Source organism: Galeopterus variegatus, unplaced genomic scaffold (genome assembly GCF_000696425.1).
Source record: "Galeopterus variegatus unplaced genomic scaffold, G_variegatus-3.0.2 Scaffold843, whole genome shotgun sequence".
NCBI classification, from domain to species: Eukaryota; Metazoa; Chordata; class Mammalia; order Dermoptera; family Cynocephalidae; genus Galeopterus; species Galeopterus variegatus.
The window spans coordinates 259,187-279,632 of NW_007726954.1; the positions used below are offsets into that span (position 1 = coordinate 259,187).

At 41.1% G+C, this 20,446-nt stretch overlaps 1 protein-coding gene across 1 annotated transcript in view; it reads right to left on the minus strand.

Moving 5' to 3' along the window:
- DNAJC16 (DnaJ (Hsp40) homolog, subfamily C, member 16) overlaps positions 1–20,446 on the minus strand; it is a 46,928-nt gene that overhangs the window by 26,085 nt on the left and 397 nt on the right. The window contains exons 2-4 of the mRNA XM_008572851.1: positions 18,569–18,753; positions 13,846–13,912; positions 11,082–11,421 (exon numbers count right to left, since the gene is read on the minus strand). Of these exons, the coding sequence (XP_008571073.1) occupies positions 11,082–11,421; positions 13,846–13,912; positions 18,569–18,735 (574 nt within the window). The 5' untranslated portion in view covers positions 18,736–18,753. The remainder of the gene's footprint in view (positions 1–11,081; positions 11,422–13,845; positions 13,913–18,568; positions 18,754–20,446) is intronic.

Sequence of the window (20,446 nt, forward strand, 5' to 3'; positions counted from 1 at the left end):
GATTTATCGATAGAAGAAAGTCATAGCCTTCTCACCCTCAGGAACCTGTGTCCCTTTTAATACATTACTTTATAGAGATATTAGGCAATATAGATTCTCAGAAAAGAGAAAGAAATTAAATTAAAGTCACTCAAAAACCCACATCCCATATGGCCACTGTTAATATTTTGGTATCTGTTTTTCCTTTTCTCAACACAAATGTGTGTGTATGTGTACGTGTACACATAAAATGGGATCGTCTGATACTTGTTTTACTTAATACTTGAATAATGTTTCTTGTTTTTTCATTCAACCAATATATTTGGAGGGCCAGTTACTTTGTTAAATACTGGAGACACATTAAATATTAATAGCCAATAAATATACGTTCTCTCTTGGATGTCTACTTGGTATGGACTGTGCCCCCCAGATTTTATGTATTAGTAGCTTGATCCCCACTGTGACTGTTAAGAGGGTGGGAAATCCTATTAAGGTAATTGAAAGGTGGGGCCTTGAAGAGGTGATTAGATTCTGAGGACCATGCCTAGTGAATGGATTAAAAATAGTGGTCCTGGGTGTGGTTCTGAGGGCTTTAAAAGGGGAGTACGTGAGGAGCTCTCTCTCTCTCCGCTCTGCCACTCTGCCATGTGACACTCTGCATTGCCAAAGGTTCACCTCACCTGATGTGCTCCCTGGATTGTGGTCTTCCCAGCTTCATAAACTGTAAGCAAATTTCATTTTCTTACAAATTACCCAGTTCCAAGTATCCTGTTATAAGCAACGATAATGGACTAAAACACTACTAGACTTCTCAACCTTAACATTTCCAAAAACAAACTCCTGATCTCCTCCCACAAACCTGGTTCCACCCGCACCTCTGCAATTTCAGTTGATGGTGGCTCTATCGTCCCAATTACCCAGGACAAAAATCTTTTTCCTTTTTTTTTTGCGGCTGGCTGGTCCAAAAATCAGGAGCGTTATCTTCGGCGCCTCTCGGCTCTTGCACCCCACATCTAATGTGCCAGCAAGTCCTGGTGGTCCTCTCTTCAGCATCAGCCAGGCCTCGACCGTTTTCCACCACTTTCATCACACTCTCCTCTCGGTCATCACCACCTCTCTTGCCCGGGTTGCTGCAATAACCTCCTAAATGGTCTCCCTGTTTCTCCCTGTCCCCCCACAGCCTATTCTTAATCAGACTGTTCCATCTAAAATGTAAAAAAGGATCACATCACTCTTCTACCCAAACTCTGCAAAGACTTACCCGTTTCACTTGGAATAAAATCCACAATCCTCACAAAAGCCACCAAGATTCTTTGTAATTTGGCCCTGGGTTCCCCTTCGCCTTCCTTCCTCTCCTACACCTCACATGCAGCTTGCTCCAGCTCCCGGCACCCTTGCTGTTTGTTGAACATACTGGCATGCTCCTGCCTCAGGGCCTTTGCACTGGCTGTTCCTCTTGCTTGGAGTGTGCTTGTCCCTGCTGTCTGCATACTGACTCCCTCACCAACTTCAGTCCTCTCCATGAGGCCTACATCGGCACCATATTTAAACTGTGCTCACAAACTCAGGGTCCTCCATAATCTCCTCACTTTCTCTGTTCCATGGTGCTTACCGTCTTCTAACATTCCACACACTTTCCTTTTCCTGCCGATTGGTTATCATCTGTCTTCTCCTTCTAAAGTCTAAGCCTCATGAAGGCAGGAATCTTCATTTAGTTCACTGATGTATCCAGAACACAGCTTGGCACATAATGGGAGCTCACTGAAACCAGGCCAAAAATCTGTTTAACCAATTTTTTATTTTGCACATTGAAGCTGTGTAAGAGATAGGAAAAACCAAACTGTTTCTCCTAAACCAAACTGTTTTTCCTACTCTGACACTCACACACTTAACACAGCACTTCTGACACCATATGTGTGGGGTTTCCCCCCACCCACCAAGAAACTCTCCAGCAGACACCAATGGGTGTCCTATAATTCAATTAAATTCTCACTCTCTACCTGGAGACAACGTCAGCTCCCACACGTTAAGGGTTCAGTCCCACAAGACTGCTTCCACTTCAGATGCTGGTCGCAAGTCCCAGGTTGTGACCCAGACCCCTAACCAACTGGCCAAAACCCAAGAGTCCCCATGACCCCCTCCTTGGGTTCGATTAATTTGCTAGAGCAGCTCACAGAACTCAGGGAAGCAATTTACTTATGTTCACCCATTTATTACAAAGGATACTACAAAGGACACAGATGGATAGCCAGATGGAAGAGATGCATAGGGCAAGGTACAGGAAAGGGTGCACACAGAGCTTCCATGCCCTCTTTGGGCATGTCATGCAGCAGGCACCTCAATGTGTTCAGCAACCTGGAAGCTCTTGAACCCAATAGTAGTTCAAGGATTTTTATGGAGGCTTCATCATGTAGGTGTGATCAACTATTAACTCAATCTCTAGCCCCTCACCCTTCCTGTAGGACACAGGTGGGGCTGAAACTTATAAGCTTCTAATCATGGCTTGGTCTTTCTGGTGACCATCCACATCCAGGAGCCTATTAAGAGTTGCATCATTAGAGGGCCGGCCCGTGGCTCAGTCAGGAGAGTGCGGTGCTGATAACACCAAGGCTACAGGTTCGGATCCTATGTAGGGATGGCTGGTTGGATCACTGGCTGAGCGTGGTGCTGACAACACCAAGCCAAGGGTTGAGATCCCCTTACCGGTCATCTTTAAAAAAAAAAAGAGTTGCATCATTAGAAAAGATGCTCCTATCTCCTTGGAGATTCCAAGGGATTGGGAGCTCTGTGTCAGCAACCAGGGTCCAAGACCAAATATTAGAACAAAAGATCCTCTTAGCACCCCTACTGCTCAGGAAGTCACAAGAGTTTTAGGAGCTCAGTGCCAGGAACTGGGAATGAACACCAAAATAAAAATATGTATATCTTGGGCCGGCCCGTGGCTCACTCGGGAGAGTGCGGTGCTGATAACACCAAGGCTACAGGTTCGGATCCCATATAGGGATGGCCGGTTCGCTCACTGGCTGAGCGTGGTGCTGACAACACCAAGTCAAGGGTTAAGATCCCCTTACCGGTCATCTTTTTAAAACAAACAAAAAATATGTATATCTATTATTATAAATCACAATATCGAAAGTTGCTTTTGGCCCTCACTATTGAAAGGAATGTTTTAAAAAAAATGGGCATCCTTGTACATCTTTGTATACACATCTTTGTACACTTGTGTGATTATTTCCTAATTGGTAAATTCCTAAATTGGAATTGGTAAGTAAATGGCAAGGATCCCAAACTTAATGCTTTAAAATTGTTGAGCAGACTAAAAAACCTGTCTGCAGCCTATCTGATTGTGACCCTTGTCTCATGGGCAGGAAAAGAGGAACCTTAGGCATTGCATAGTCCACTCCCCTCATTTTACAGATACAGAAAGAGATTCAGAGAGGCTAAGTGATTTATCCCAGGTTGCAGAGCTGATAAAATTGCAGAACAAGATTCTGAAGCGGACGTTCTACAGCCAAGTCTAGCACACTCTTGTATCACACCGCAGGTATTAAAAATAACTATGGGACAACGTCAACAAGCAGAAGTACACGAAGCACTATGTGAGCAGAAGGAAGAGCAAGAACGCAGCAGGAACATACGCTGAGAGATTTTATCCTATGGAAAGACAGAAGAGACACCAACTAGGGAGGCCACCTGGCTACCCAGCAAAGGCCCGGGGTGGAACGAGTGTCATGCCCAGAGCTTGTACACATCGCCACTTCCATGCTCACACAGCCACCCTGTGTGGTGAGTGTGTTTATCTTCAGGGATGAGGAACTGATGCTGGGAGAGGCTGAGGAAAACTCACCTGGCATCACAGGTGCAGTGGAACCAAGGCCTGAACCCAGTCCCAGCTGACTGCAAAGCCCGAACTCCTTACTGCCTCCAGTGACCACATCTACCCTGGGCTCTGAACACTGGAGGGATCATTTCTTAGAGACTGACTCACCCTAAGTGACCTTACGGCCTGAACCCAGTCCCAGCTGACTGCAAAGCTCGGACTCCTTACTGCCTCCAGTGACCACATCTTTCCTGGGCTCTGAACACTGGAGGGATCATTTCTTAGAGACTGACTCACCCTAAGTGACCTTACCAGGGATTGCTACATAGATGAGATACCAATTTTTTAACCAATCCTGGGGAATATGGCTTTCTAGTAACCATGTCATTCAACATAGCTCCTACCAGACTGAGGGCACATGGGGACCTGGATTAGTAACTGGAAAGGTGGCTGGTGGGCCTGGAGTCAGGGCAAGGGATGTGGGCAGGCGGGGGAGAGCAAAGGAGAACTGAAGAGATCTTCTACGCCCGGCCACGCTGCTCTTCCCCAGTTATCCCTGACCCTCATCCACCCCTGCAGGCTGCCTTCTCAGTGCCACCTTCCTTGTCTGCCCAGTTGAAAGCTGCAACTTCTCACCCTGGCGTTCCCTAGTAACCATCTCTGCTTTATCATAATTTATCACCAATTGATGGACTAAATATTGTATTTGTTTGTTTGTCTCCCTTCACTACAATATAAGCTCCATGAGGGCAAGGATTTTTGGCTATTTTGTTTACCACTGTATCCTAATATTTAGAACAGTTCCTGACACGTAATTGGCACTCTTTTTTTTTTTTTTAAACAAAGAAATGAATCAAGTAAAGCATTCAAAGTCAGAAGCTCCAGATTGAAATCCCAGCTCTCCTAACTCATTAGCTGTGTAGCCTTAGGCAAATCATTTAACCCCTCTGAGCCCCAGTTTCCTTATTTATAAAATGGAGATGATACACTACAAAAAAGAACCCAACCCAGAGCCTGGAATATAGTAGGTGCCTAATTAATTACAGCTACTGTTAGTGAGTATTATCTCATCCAGACCACGGGGAAGTCTGAAAAAGAGACTGTCTCTTAGCGGGTGGGATTTTATCCTCTGACAGAGCCGGTGTCTCTTCCTCGTGCACAGGGGGGAATAAAGAATGTCAAATTCTTGCTGTTCTTTATGTCCTCCTTTCCTTACTTTTTCCTAGGCTCCCATCAATATGGTCTTCCCCCAGTCAAAACAGAATACAGTGATTAAGTTTCATCTCTTTTACTTTAAATTACTTTTGAATTCTCAGGATAACTACACCACTTCCATTAAATGCAGGCATTTCCGAACTGATTCAGGCTATGTTCTTGGGTCATTTCTGCAAAGGACTTCAATTATTACTATTACAATCCTATTTCTAACTTCTGGAGGTATCTTACTTCTTCCTTATATATTGATCTTTATAAGGCGTAGAACAGGATAAATAATAATAAATATTTAGCATTTTAAATTTGTGGTATTTTTCTCCCTGAAAAGATATTTAAAAGTATAATAAGAAGTCCAAACATGTTTTTTGGTCTAGATCTACCCTTCCCCCCTACAAGCTGGGAAGAAAGAGTAAAAAAAATTTGGAAGACTGGCTGGGAAACGACTATAATGACTGGTAGTGACTTAGGGTCTCTGAGTCACAGTGAACATAGTTTCCATTGTCTTTCTCTGTCTTCAGATTCAAATTTTCTACACTGCAAAGTTCAGGATTTGTAAAGCAAGCTCAGCTAGGCCAACAGCAAGTAAAATCATCGACGTATTCTTTTTTTTTTTTGCAGCTGGCTGGTGCAGGGATTGAACCCTGGACCTTGGTGTTATCAGTACCACGCTTTAGCCACCTGAGCTAGCCGGCTGCCCCTATTCATGTATCCTTATCTGGACTCAGCATAACCTGGCTAGATGACAGACAGATGTGCCAAGAATCCAAAAGAACTTGAGTAGTAAATTTAAAAGAAAGGCAAAGCATTAGTGTCTTCTTTCAGAAACGGTATTTGATTTTTATATGGATTGATGTTTCTGGCTAATTTGCATTTCCTGGGGAATTAAAAATACCATATATTCTCCTCTTTTTGAAGCTGTAAGAGGGTCTTCTTTCTGTGGAGTACTACACATCTCTGTCATGTCTGTATTCTGAGGTGCCAAATTATATTTGCTGTCATCGTGCAATCCTAAACACATATTACATCTTTTAGGGAAATTCTTTATTTTTCCCTCTCAGTAGCACATACACATTTATTTTCTCTCCACCTTTGAATATGCCTTAGGGGATGGCATAGAGCCAACTGGAAGAACACACTACCGTCAAATTTGGCTAAATAGAAACCCGCCAATAAACAAGCCACAAAGATGCAAAAGGATGTGAAATAAAACAAGATCAATAAGACAGCTAAAGCAGGAAAAAATACATATTTTTGCCAATATTTAGGCAGACCCTATTCTTAGACAGTATGAGATTGCTACGTAATTAGCAAACCCTTGAAAGAGGAATAATTCTTTCTTTTAAAATAAGAAGTCATGGCAAATAATCACTGCATGGTCATCCAAATTCGGTTTCCCTAAAATGATATTTGATTTCAAGACGTGCAACCTCCTTGACACCCTGGTGGCTGTGTACACCTCCCAGCACGCACTGAGTGTGCTATGATGAGTCAGGTGTATCTCTTATTTGAATTTCCTGGTCATGAGGACCAGAATTTAGTTATTTCTGAAGCAGTGCAGTGTCTAAGAGTGTTAGACTCCTGGGTCCATAGCCCAGCACTGCTGCTTATGAGTAGTGTGACCTTGAATTAGTTCCTTAATCTTCCTATGCCTCAGTTTCCTCATCTGTAAAGTAGGGGTAATAATAGTCTCCCCCTCACTGGGTTGCTCTGAGGATAAAGATGATCTGTACAAAGCACTGAGCACAATGCAAGACAACTGAGATGCTCAAAAAAACTATTATTATAGATCTGTTAGTGCCTAATACAGTAACTGACACATGAGAGTTGATCAAGAAAAAAGTTTTAAATGAGAAGATGGAATGAATTCCTTGTCACCCTCTGCTTACTCCATCAGCACTTCATTATTCTGCACTTGCAAGTATGAGGTTGGTGTTAGATATCTGGGTACATATTTTCTCTTCAACTAAATGGTGTGCTCCTCAAGGTCAGGGACAGTACTATTTCTGGCCTTCCTCCACAGCACAGTTGCCTATAAATGTTGGATGCTTTTCGCACACTAGTTATTATCAGATTGAATGACTGTAGATTTCACCTAAATAGCTGCAACATTTCTGAATGGTGTGCTCCTCAAGGTCAGGGACAGTACTATTTCTGGCCTTCCTCCACAGCACAGTTGCCTATAAATGTTGGATGCTTTTTGCACACTAGTTATTATCAGATTGAATGACTGTAGATTTCACCTAAATAGCTGCAACATTTCTCCTCTGGGTAGAACTGTTCTATTTCTCTCATATACTGCAATTCAGACCTTTTATGTTATTCTGAAATGTTCAAGCTTCCCCAGACCACTCAGCTAATCTTTGAGACTGTCTGCTCTTTCTGTTAATTCAAAATAGAAACATTTTCTGCAGAAACTATCTTAAAGCATGGTGATACCTCAACTGGACAGGAAATGACCTTGGATACTGTCCTGATCTCATCTCAATGTCACCAAACTGTAACCAAGTAGAACTCAGTTGTCAGGAATCTTCAGTCAATCTGAATGTTCAAAGTGGCGTATAAACCAAACTAATTTAATACATTTCATCACCAAAGTGGAAAGTGGCGTATAAACCAAACTAATTTAATACATTTCATCACAGGTCATCTTCCAGGAGATCTGGGGAGTGGGGTAGGGAATGGATAAAATACTGAGTAAGTATTAGTTCTATAAGTATTAGTTCTATGAATGCAATTCCAGCTTCTTCCACTCTTGTAATTTTGAGTGCTGACTTACTAGAATTATACAGCACAACAACCCAATAGAATGGCAAGATCTTCAATCATCAATTTAAGGACACTGAAAAGCAGTACAGCACCACGGTTCAATGCACGGACTGTAGAGACAGACTACCTCGGTTCAAGTCCCAGCACTGCCAAATACTAACTATGACCCTGGTCCAAGTACCAAAAGTGAGCTAAGTGTCTGTAAAAGAGGGATGGCAATAGCACCTGCCTCACAGGGTTATTCTTTAATATGAGTTGGTACTTATAATGGTACTGGACATATGATAAACTCTCAATAAATATAAGCTATTATTATTATTACATCTGTATTATTTGACATTGAATGTCCAAACCCTAGTTTTTATTTCAAACCATTTCTCTCTACTGTATTCCCTGCCCACCCAGTGGCTCAAATCAAAATGCAGAATCGATCTTGACCCTTTCTATCATCTTTTCCTCATTTCCCACATTCAGATGGTTCCAGGAGCCAGGTCCCCCTAGGCCTCCATGATCCTACCCCTGAAACAGCCTATACTTGCCCATCTCCCTCTAATTCCTGCTGCCCTTGTTCAGGACAATAATTGCTCTATTACCAAGGCTGGTAACCTCCTTGCCTCTTACCTTCTTCAATCCATCCCTCATATAACTTTACCAGCCAGCTTTCTACTGTTTATATCTGACCAGATCACTCCTCTATGCAAAACTTTTCTTGGCCTTATCCCATACTATAACATAAAGTCCAGCTCCCTTAGCCTGGCCTTTTAGGCTCCTTCCTAGCTGGCTCTGGCAAGCTCTTCCTGCTTCCTCTTCTCTCACCCACACCCAGTCACACTGCTGCTGGCCGATCTGTGGACGCTCTTTGTTTCTCTGCCTGCACTGCTTCCCCTGTCTGTAATGTTATTCCTCAGTTTCCCGCCCCGCTAACTTCTAATCACCTTTCAATGCTCAGCTCAAAATAAGTCAAGAGTCAGTGCTTTGTGGTCAGTGAGTTGAAGAAAGTAGACTAACACATTTAAGAAAGATTTTCAAAAGGGGCTTATAAAATACGTACTTTTAAAAAATTTACTTTGGTAAACCAGAAACCCAGTTAATCAGAAATTTTCTAAGGTTCATTTAAGTGCTTCATATGCATCAGGCACTTAGCATAAATTTTTTTCATTTAATCTTCTTAACAATACTGTTTGACATTATTACCCCCATTTCAGAGATGAAAAAACCTGAGTTAAGTAATTTGTCCAAAGGACACAAAGACAGTAAATGACAGAGCTCAGATTTGAACACTGGTCTACCTGATGCCAAAGACTATGGTTGTAACCACTGTGCTATACATGTTTGCCTGGCATGTTTAAAATATAATTTTGGTCCTGATCTGACTTTGGTGTAAATGTATAAGCACCCTAAATCCTGCAATGGTTTAGTGTTCATGCTCTGCTGTTGGGCCTTAATGTTGGCCCCTAGATAAAATAGTTTTCAGTATACTACCCAGCATGGCATAAAATGAAAATATACTTTGTGACAAAGAAGCTATTCAATCCAGTGGCTTCTACCTGATTGCAACTTCTCATTCATTCATTATGCACCAACACAGCAAAGACCTACTGACTGCCTACTGTAAGTCAGATATTGCACTAAACCAACTTCCTCATCTTTTTCCTAGAACAACTGTATTCAGTCCCAGGAAAGCACTTTGCCAAATCTGAGTATCTTAGTGCTTCCAAACACCAGCTTGAAAATTTCTATTTTAGAATAAATGAACCAATGATTTCTAGTATTATGCTCTCTCCAGAGAGATCCATGCCTTCTCTGCTAAGAAGAAACAAAACCTACTGACACCTTAATCTTGGGATTCTAGCTTTCAGAGTTGTTTGTCCCTTTTTAGTTACTCAAGAATAGGTCTGCTAATGCCCATAAAACACACACACACACACACACACACACATTCAATGCAGTAATTCCAAATTTTAGGATTTACTATATAAATATCTTCCCTGGATCACTAAAATTTTCCTGGTCATAAGTGGTAAATATGGATGAAGGAAAGGCTAATCTGCGATTGACAGTGATATCCCATGGCTGTTACAAAGTGTTATGGGCTGAAATGTGTCCCCCCCCCAATTCAAATGTTGAAGTCCTAACCTCCAATGTGATGGTATTTGGAGATGGCACGTATCCCATGGCTGTTACAAAGTGTTATGGGCTGAAATGTGTCCCCCCCCCCAATTCAAATGTTGAAGTCCTAACCTCCAATGTGATGGTATTTGGAGATGGCACCTTTAGGAGGTAATTAGATCATGAGTAGAACACTCACATGATAGGATTAGCAACCTTATAAGAAGAGACATGAGACATGAGAGGACATAGCAAGACAGCCGCCTGAAAGCCAGGAAGAGAGCCCTCATAAGAACTCAACAATGGTGGCACCTTGATCTTAGACTTCCAGCCTCCAGAACTGTGAGAAATAGATTTCTGTTGTTTAAGCCACCCAGCCTATGGTATTTTGTTGTGGCAGCTCAAGCTGAGACAGGGCCTTAAAGAATTAATTAGGGGCTGGCCAATTATCTCAGTAGACTAGAGCATAGCCTTATACCTTATAACACCAAAGTCAAGGGTCTGGATCCCTCTACGGGCCAGGTGACCTCCCCCCAACCATAAAGTAATTAAATTAAAATGGGGTCGCTAGAGTGAGCCCTAATCCAAAATGACTGGTGTTCTTATAAGAGGTAAGGATACAGAAAGAGACACCAGATTTGTGCATGCACAGACATGACCACTTGAACACGCAGTACGCAGCAGCCATCTGCAAGCCAGGAAGAGGGGACTCAGAAGAAACAAAATCTACTGACACCTTGACCTTGGACTTCTAGCCTTCAGAACTGTGAGAAAATAAACTTCTGTTGTTTAAGCACCCAGTCTGTGGTATTTTGTTATGGCAGCCCAAGCAAACTAATACAGAGTGAAATCACAAATACCATATTATCTGCAAACCCCACTAGCATTAAAATTGACGCTTGAGGGCTGCTATGTTGAACCGATAATTTTTAGATTTCTCCTATGTATTAGGCCCCCCACTAGATGTTAGCAGACCATATATATAAAACTTCAAATTAGCAATGCAAAATGAAAGTGGCTTATGCATTTCCCTTCCCGGAAAATGTGACCCTGGAAAACACCAATTACCATGAACTTGTGAAGAGAAATCACATTAACTGCTTCTTTTCCCCAATATCTCATAAAACTCGAAAGAGATCCTATATTGTTCTTCTCCTACAGAAATGCCTTCCAATGAATAAAATTATCTTACCCAATCCTTCCAGTTCTTGAACCACCTCTTTCCAAACAGGCTCGATATGGATACAGCTAAAGCACCAATCTGAGGTGATCTTAATGAGGTAGGGTTTCTTGAAGCTGTCTGGAACCACTTCATTCACATAATGTGAAAAGTGCAGGAAGTACTTTTCATCAATTGAGTCCCGCCGCTCAGAATTGAAAGGGAAGTGAAAAAAAGATTCATCAAAATAAAAATTATCATGGAAATGGCGAAAGCGATACCCTCGCTGCTGCTGCTGCTTTTGGTAGCCCTGGTTCTCTCCAGCATCTCCATACTGATCATAATTTGATCTCTTTTCTTCGTTGGAAAGAACCTATAAAGAAAGAAAAAAACAAGAAATCTAAACAACAACAACAACAAAGGTTCACCCCAAAGACTTTTCTTTTTTTTTTGTCTTTTGTCTTTTTCCGTGTCCGGCAACGGATCGCAACCCTCAGTGTTGCCCCCGTACCGGACTGGGGACCGGCAACGGGATCGCAACCCTCAGCGTTGCTCCCGCGCCTCGCTCAGCCAGTGAGCGGGAACCGGTCTGTATGTGGGATCCGAACCCTCGGCGGGAGCGCTGCCGCGCTTCCCAAGTGGCGTACTATCCAGTGCACCACCGGGCCGGTCCCCCTCCCCCCAAAGACTTTTCTATAAGCACCTGAGAAGACATAGGAAGAAAATTAATGTAGAAATTATGACATGACGGGCCGGCCCAGTGGCGCACTGGATAGTGCGCCGCTTGGGAAGCGCGGCAGCGCTCCCGCCGAGGGTTCGGATCCCACATACAGACCGGCGGCTCACTGGCTGAGCGAGGCGCGGGAGCAACGCCGAGGGTTGCGATCCCGTTGCCGGTCCCCGGTCCGGTACGGGGGCAACACTGAGGGTTGCGATCCGTTGCCGGACACGGAAAAAGACAAAAAGACAAAAAAAAAAAAAAAAGAAATTGTGACATGACGGGCCGGCCCGGTGGCACACTGCTACAGTGTGCCGCATGGGAGCGCAGCGGCGCTCCCACCAAGGGTTTGGATCCCACATACAGACCGGCGGCTCACTGGCTGAGCGAGGCGCGGGAGCAACGCCGAGGGTTGCGATCCCGTTGCCGGTCCCCGGTCCGGTACGGGGGCAACACTGAGGGTTGCGATCCGTTGCCGGACACGGAAAAAGACAAAAAGACAAAAAAAAAAAAAAAAGAAATTGTGACATGACGGGCCGGCCCGGTGGCACACTGCTACAGTGTGCCGCATGGGAGCGCAGCGGCGCTCCCACCAAGGGTTTGGATCCCACATACAGACCGGCGGCTCACTGGCTGAGCGAGGCGCGGGAGCAACGCCGAGGGTTGCGATCCCGTTGCCGGTCACGAAAAAAGACAAAAAGGAAAAAAAAAAAAAAAAAAAAAAAATTATGACATGATTAGGTATTCTAAACACAGCCATTCAACATACTGAGAAGTATGTTCTTGAGAATTTCTTGAAAATTTCTTCTTGAAAATTCTTGAGAAGTCTAAGAAACACTTAGTAAAACATAACAGAGAAACTCTTCTCTCAATAGAAACATTAAAGAAAATTCAAGACCAAAATATTTCAGTTTAAACATACACACTCATTTTGGCATTGAAGATTTTGAGCTATCACAACACTAAACACTTCAGTAGAACAGATAACACTTAATATATTGCTGATCACCACGGCTTAATCACAAGAAAACTGACTCAGTCATACCTTGAGTTGGAATAATTCAAACCAAGATATGAAAAGCTGTGAACACCAAAAACCAGCCACAGAGTTGAGTTCAGTGCCTTGTATGTTGGTTGACTCTGTTTTATTTAAAAATAATTTTAGGTTGGCTGGTTAGCTCAGTTGATTAGAGTACAGCCTTATAACTCCAAGGTCACGGGTTCAGATCCCTATACCTGCCAGCTGCAAAAAAAAAAGTTTTGAAGTCTATTGTTATTATTATTGTTATTTTTGGCCATTGGCCAGTACAGGAAACTGAACCCATATCCTTGGGGTTATAAAGCTGTGCTCGGAAGTCTCTATTTTTAATTTTGAAGTCTAAAATTCAAGAATCTGTTTTATGATACTATACCATTCTATGAGCTAAGCACTGTCTGTTGAAGAGTATTACCCTATACAAATCAGGAAGCCATGGACTGATCTTTTATGCATATTCCAGACCAACCTACTTAAAGTGACATGTTGGAAAATTATTGAAAATCTTGCCTTTAAATGTATTTGTAACCTTATGTCACGTTAATAAATATAGGTGAATTGGTGTGCAATTCTTTAATGTAAGTTTCTAAAAAGGCAATAGACATGTATTCAGGGTAATTCTACGATTCTAATTAAAGCCTTTAAAATAGGCCAGTTTTTTTTAAGTGCTGAGGTTTTCAGGCACTTGTTTCAATGCAGTGGATGTGGCTGAATGCCAAATATGTTCTCTCTACCATCATCTAGAAACTAAGTCAAGGGCATGTAGAACATACCCTTTCTTTTTTTTTTTTTTAAAAAGATGACTGGTAAGGGGATCCTAACCCTTGACTTGGTGCTGTCAGCACCACGCTCACCCAGTGAGCAAACTGGCCATCCCCTATATGGGATCCGAACCTGTGGCCTTGGTGTTATCAGCACCATACTCTCCCGAGTGAGCCATGGGCCGGCCCGGAACATACCCTTTCTGAGAGGACTTTATAAAGCTGATCACCTAACACATATTTTATAAGAGCTAACATGCATCACAAAGTTTGACATGGTACCTCGTAAGCCTTGCTGATCTGAATGAACTTGTCTTCTGCTCCAGGATCTTTGTTTTTGTCAGGATGCCTGAAACACAAATGAGCAGGCAGTGAGAACAGATTTAATTTTTTATACACGGTCATTTAACATACTCGTACACACAATTCACTACATCAGAGGCAAATAGAGGGCCATTTTGTTAAGATAGTTTCTTAAGATACATGGTAGAAGCAATCAGTTGGTTGCTTCACATGACTATAACACATGAAACTTTGAAACAGGCAATTTCTTCCCAAAGCACTCCAGCTGGGCACATTTTCAAAGCATTAGAGAGTACTGCAGCTTTTCACTGAGGAAAGGTAGGATAGCTACACATCTTTACATTGCTCTCAAACACTGCTAAAGCTGGCTAACAGCTAATAATTTATCCATAAGAACCCACGTCTTTTCCCAGGATGGGAGCATTTCATCCTGATGTTAGAATGATATTGACGCAGGAGTTTCTTAAGCTTTTAGGATGTACCACAAATTTGTTTATTAACAACCATGTTTCAAATAGTATCTTCCTGCTGACTTTCAAATTAGAACATTTCAGTTTTCATTATTACTCTGGTTATCCCATTCTGCCTGTGACTGCCTATTACCTATGAATGGATAATGATTTCAAGGCCACATGCCTAAGATGTGAGAAAAGTCCACAGTTCATGCAAAGTTATTATATAAATCTTCAACATTTTCTATTATATATAGCTGACAATTAACTGTACCCATCTTGCTGTCAAATATTGTTCTGTAATTTTTTTGTGTTTATACTAATTCCAGTTTTGCGGACTTTAAAATCCTGGAAAGCAGAGGCTAGGGCTACTGTCTTGCAACCCCATAAGATATAATCAGTGTTTTGTATACACTGATTTTTCTTTTTTTTTTTTTTTAATTTTTTTTAAAAGATGACCGGTAAGGGGATCTTAACCCTTGACTTGGTGTTGTCAGCACCACGCTCAGCCAGCGAGCGAACCGGCCATCCCTATATGGGATCCGAACCTGGGGCCTTGGTGTTATCAGCACCGCACTCTCCCGAGTGAGCCACAGGCCGGCCCTTTTTTTGTCCTTTTTAAGACCGGCCACACCGCGCTCAGCCAGTGAGTACTGTGAGCGCACCGGTCATCCCTATATAGGATCCGGACCAGCGGCGGGAGCACTGCTGTGCTCCCAGCACTGCACTCTCCCGAGTGCGCCACGGGCTAGGCCCCACATTGATTTTTCAATGTTCACTTTTATTGAGAGACTCTGTATGACAGAGTTTACTTTTTATGTAATCACTTCTGCTAACCTCTAGGAAATTTTCTCTAGCAAAGGTTCTGGAAAGCAAACAATCCATTGGGAAACAAATAACTATGAAAAACCCATCACCAAGTACATTGGAATAAAATCTACAACTTGACCAATTTATTCCAGTGGAATCTAAATGAATTATACCACATATTCTGATTTCTCTAAAAATAAGAAAACGTCAAATAGCTGACTGTTAAATTTAGACACCATTCATCTCTTAACCATTTAATCCTTGATATAAATATTAGTGCAGAAAAAAAAATCTCAGCTAGGTATAATGAAAACAGAATGACTTAAGGAAACAAGATGGTGGTTCAAAAGCATGTTTCTGGATGACAAAAAAAAAAAAAAAATGTGTTTTCAATATTCAAACTTAGGTTAAAGGCTGAGTGGATAAAAATTATGTAATCATACAAATGAAGATTTAACATACTGACTCTGTAGGGCAAAAGGGTAGGAAGGGGATTTTTAGGAGACTGAACCAAAGACAGAGTCTCAAGGTTAGAAAACACAGATCCTAAAACAGAGGAAGTCAAGGCTCAAGAACAGGGAGGAAACCACAAGACGGTTTCAGCTTATAAGGAATATTTTCCTAATTGTGGCAAGATACCACAAAGTGGAAAACACTCAGAAAAGGAAAAACCTAGCCCTAGCAAAGTATCACCCAAAGCTATTTTCAGTGAATGTGAAATTATTTCATGAACTGTAATACAATACGTAATCTTTAAATTTCATAGTAAAGAAAATATTGTACTTGGTATCTACTGGCTGTCTAGTTAACTCTAAAGGAATAAAAATGAAGATAGAACAAGTAATACAGAAAAGAATTAGACATTCATTTACTGTTCAGTTGACTGAATCATGTTATGCCAATTTGCCTTTCTAAGGGTGGGAGGAGTTGTTCATTTTGCTAATATAGATGACAAGGGAAAAGTACCTAAGATAAAATTTAATTATTGGGAAAGAAACATAGTTTTCCTTAGAGAAAAACATAATTTCAAATGGTTTCACTAAGCAAGGGAAAAATTCTTGAGAAGCCTAAGAAACACTTAGTAAAATATAACCGAGGAAGGCAACAGAGCCAATTCAACAATTAACCCTTCCCTCTGCTACAGCTCATCTGCAAAGTCAAACTGTGAAACACTGCTATTTCCAGTGTATATGAAACTATATGAAACTGTTACGTAGTGCAACTTAAACAATTCCAAGTGATAAAACACTGCCACTGCCAAAACAGCACAAAATAATAGTATAGTAGACATATAAAGGTGAAGTAAAATTTTAGACTTTTACTGGATGACACTCTATATATTTCTATCATGATGAATTACTCCTAGAAAGAATCTAATTAAGGAAGAGAAGCATATGACTCATTTAATTAATAACATAACACCCTTTTCAGCTCTGGAAGACAGAAAAGTCAAAGCTGTACCTTTTCACAGTCCCACATACTCAAGCTATCATCTCTGCTCTTAAAATATTGTCAAAGCTTATACCCTGTCCAAAAGAATGTTGTTACCTCATGAGTTAACTGCAGATTTATATATTTTGTTTTAAACATAAAGAGGCAAGAGTTAGAAATGATGTAGAGGGCCGGCCCGTGGCTCACTCGGGAGAGTGTGGTGCTGATAACACCAAGGCCCCAGGTTCGGATCCCATATAGGGATGGCCGGTTAGCTCACTGGCTGAGCGTGGTGCTGACAACACCAAGTCAAGGGTTAAGATCCCCTTACCGGTCATCTTTTAAAAAAAAAAAAAAAAGAAATGATGTAGAAAGCAACTTTGGTGTAAAGGGTCCCTGCAAAGAGGTCACGCATAATTAAAGATTGCCTTCTTATAAATAAATGATGTAGAGAGCAACTTTGGTGTAAAGGGTCCCTGCAAAGAGGTCACGCATAATTAAAGATTGCCTTCTTAGCACCCAATTCTGAATTGCTCATGATATGAATATGGTCTAAAATATTTATTCAGAGCACTATATTTTAAACTACCTTCTACTTTTATTGCAAGCAGTTTATTACTAAGACATATTGAAGAATAACAGTGACAGGCAGAGTCATCAGCAGGTGGCAGCTTTGCTCCTACATATCTTCCTGCTCTCATTCAGCTTCTTCCCACCTAAATGCTAACCCGCTCACCCTTACTTATGCCCAGATGGGTAAATGCTTAAAAAACAAAAAAGCAATAAACTAACTGTTGGCGCAGAAGGTCAAACTATGGAACACAGAGGTAATATAGATATATAAACCCTGAGCCCCAATTTTCTCATCTGTAAAACAGGGACAATGGTATCCTCTTTCATGGGCTAATTATAAGGTTTAAACTAGGTAAAGAGCATAGAACCTGGAGCTAGCATGCAGTAGGTGCTCAGTGATGGTACTTGTCCCAAACTTTCACTGCTTAGGGTTGGTTCAGCAGCTTAAAGTCACCTGTGCCATTTCCATCTTTTCCCCCTTCTGCTTTCTCCCCTCCAGCTATCTAACCCAACACTTCTGCTTCTCTGGCATGGCCAAAGCATTGGTGGAAGAATCCAATGTCATTTGTCCAAAATGAGTTTTAGATTTATTTGCTATCCTGCTGATTGCTATCCTGATAACTAGAGGTATAATTATAATTTTTCTATAAGATAGGCTGGTCAGTTAGTTCAGTTGGTTACAGCACAGCCTTATAACAACGAGGTCAAGGGTTCTAATCCCTGTACCAGTCAGCCACCAAAAAAAAAAAAAAAGATAATATAGTTGGTTCCTGAATATTCTTTTTTAACTGAGTGCAAAAAACACTTATCTAACCTGTTTTCTTAAAGCTTAAAAATTAGTAATCTGGAGAATAGGATAGTATAGTGTTGTGTGTTCCTTTAGCAATTACACTCATAAAGAGTTATGTTATGATTAACACATCATGGGAAGGGTAGCTTATCCATTGTTGATTACACTTCTATTTTTTTTAATTTTTTTTTTCAAAAGATGACCGGTAAGGGGATCTTAACCCTTCACTTGGTGTTGTCAGCACCACACTCACCCAGTGAGCTAACCGGCCATCCCTATATGGGATCCAAACCCATGGCCTTGGTGTTATCAGCACTGCACTCTCCTGAGTGAGCCATGGGCCGGCCCGTTGATTACACATTTAGAATTAAAACTTCTTCTTACTTTTTAACATCAAATATGTTAACAATACCTAAGGCAATTCTTTAAGCCAAAGTATCCCTTTTAGGGGTTTCATAGTAAACATAGGCTTTGGATCTTATCACTAAAATTACAGAACACGAGCATTGGTTCTCCTAAATAAAATATTTTAGACATATTTATTGAACACAAAAAAAGACAAATAAAAGCCAATCATAATTTAGGTTTCATTCTCTGCTAAGATTGCTTAGGTTATATTAAACTTCTATTTCTTTGTTTCACCTACCATTCCCGGGCGAGCTTCTTATAAGCCTTTTTAATATCAGCCTGACTGGCTGTTCGGCTGACCCCTAGGACTTTGTATGGGTCAAAATCCAACGCAGACAGAATTTGCAGGATCAGAACCAGAACTATCAAGAACTGCCAGGAAATGCTCAACTTTTTCACTTCCATTTTTCTTCCTTTCCAGAGCTGAAATGATTGAAGAGGCATTAAGTTTCAATGGCAGAAACCTAGACGATCTTGTTCTTAGGTAAAGGTATAAGATATACAGAAGAAAAACAAAACAAAAGATATTTTGCAGAAAAAGTATCAAGCTGTTTGACCATATCTTTTAAAATCAATAATCTTGCTTTTGAATATCACAAATAAGAACTATTATAGATGAAAGATGAGCAATAAGAATTAATAGCAACTCTCTAGAATCCCTTGAATTAGAAAATCTTTAGCAATGACTGAAAATGAATGAGATGAAGAAACAATAAGTGAATGTGGAAAAACATAAATAAAACGATCAGAGTGACTAAATCTCAAATACACAATTTCATTTATTCTGAGAATAATAGTTTAAACTTAAATGGTTTAAGAATACTTCACTGAGTACATGTTAAATTCATGAAATCATAAGATTTACCATGTGCTAAACTACAAAATGAGATAGTTGGGGAGTTCCTGGGCGTTAAATAAGTACAAATACGAAAGTGAAATACTCTCAAAAAATTGTGCAGTTAAAACTTAGTATGCCTAAATTCTATTATTCTCACCACATCCATTCAAACCAGAAAATGAGAAGCTGCTCTTTAATCATTAGCAATATGGTCATTACAAATAGAAACCTCAGATGAGAAAAAGTGGTGAGAAAAAATTTAGTTTTCTACGTAAAGGAGAATTAATGGCAAAGACTGAAGAAAAGGCATAGTCTTTTTTTTCCTTTTTTTAAAAGATGACCGGTAAGGGGATCTTAACCCTTGACTTGGTGTTGTCAGCACCACGCTCACCCAGTGAGCTAAGCGGCCATCCCTGTATGGGATCCAAACCTTTGGCCTTGGTGTTATCAGCACCACACTCTCCTGTTGTCAGCACCACGATCTCCAAGTGAGCAAACCGGCCATCCCTACATGGGATCCGAACCCTTGACCTTGGTGTTATCAGCACTACACTCTCCCAAGTGAGTCACTGGCCGGCCCTGAACAGGCAGTCTTAAAATTGTTTTGTGTTTCTCTGGTGATTGTAGTGATCGAATTCATTATGGGTTTTGGAAATAATCTGGCTGGTTAAAGAACAAAGTAGTGCTGGTATTGTAGACATTTACACTCCAGGATTATAATCTTTGTTATACCATATGATGTTTTTTCAAGGGTCACATTTATCTTGACTTCTCATAAATTAATAAAGCTTGCAAAGCTGTATAAGAGCGGTGGATTTTCACAAGTGGAAGTCTCTTGTTGCCTGAGAATCCTCACGAAATTGACTAATCTGATGACCAATGTTTAGAACAGCATGCATGCTTAATAGAATCCTAAAACAAACCAGTTTATTCCTTGTTAAATCAGCCTATTCTGTCCTACAAAGACAGTGAAGGCGATATAGGTACTGGTTACGGACATGAATTTTGGAATCAGACTAAGATTGGGATCCGTTCTCTATCACTTTATGACCTTGGGCCAGTTACTGAACTTGCTAAGCCTCAGTGTCCTCATTCATAAAATGGGAATGAATCATACTGTCTCTAAGGATCGTCATAGGGGATTAAATGTATGCAAAGGCTTTACTCAGCAGAGTCCACAGCCAATAAATGGTATTATTACTATTATTTCTAACCTGCGGTACCATCACTGCCTTATAAACCGTGTCAGTCCTTTCCAGTTAGAGGGCCCAAGTGGCG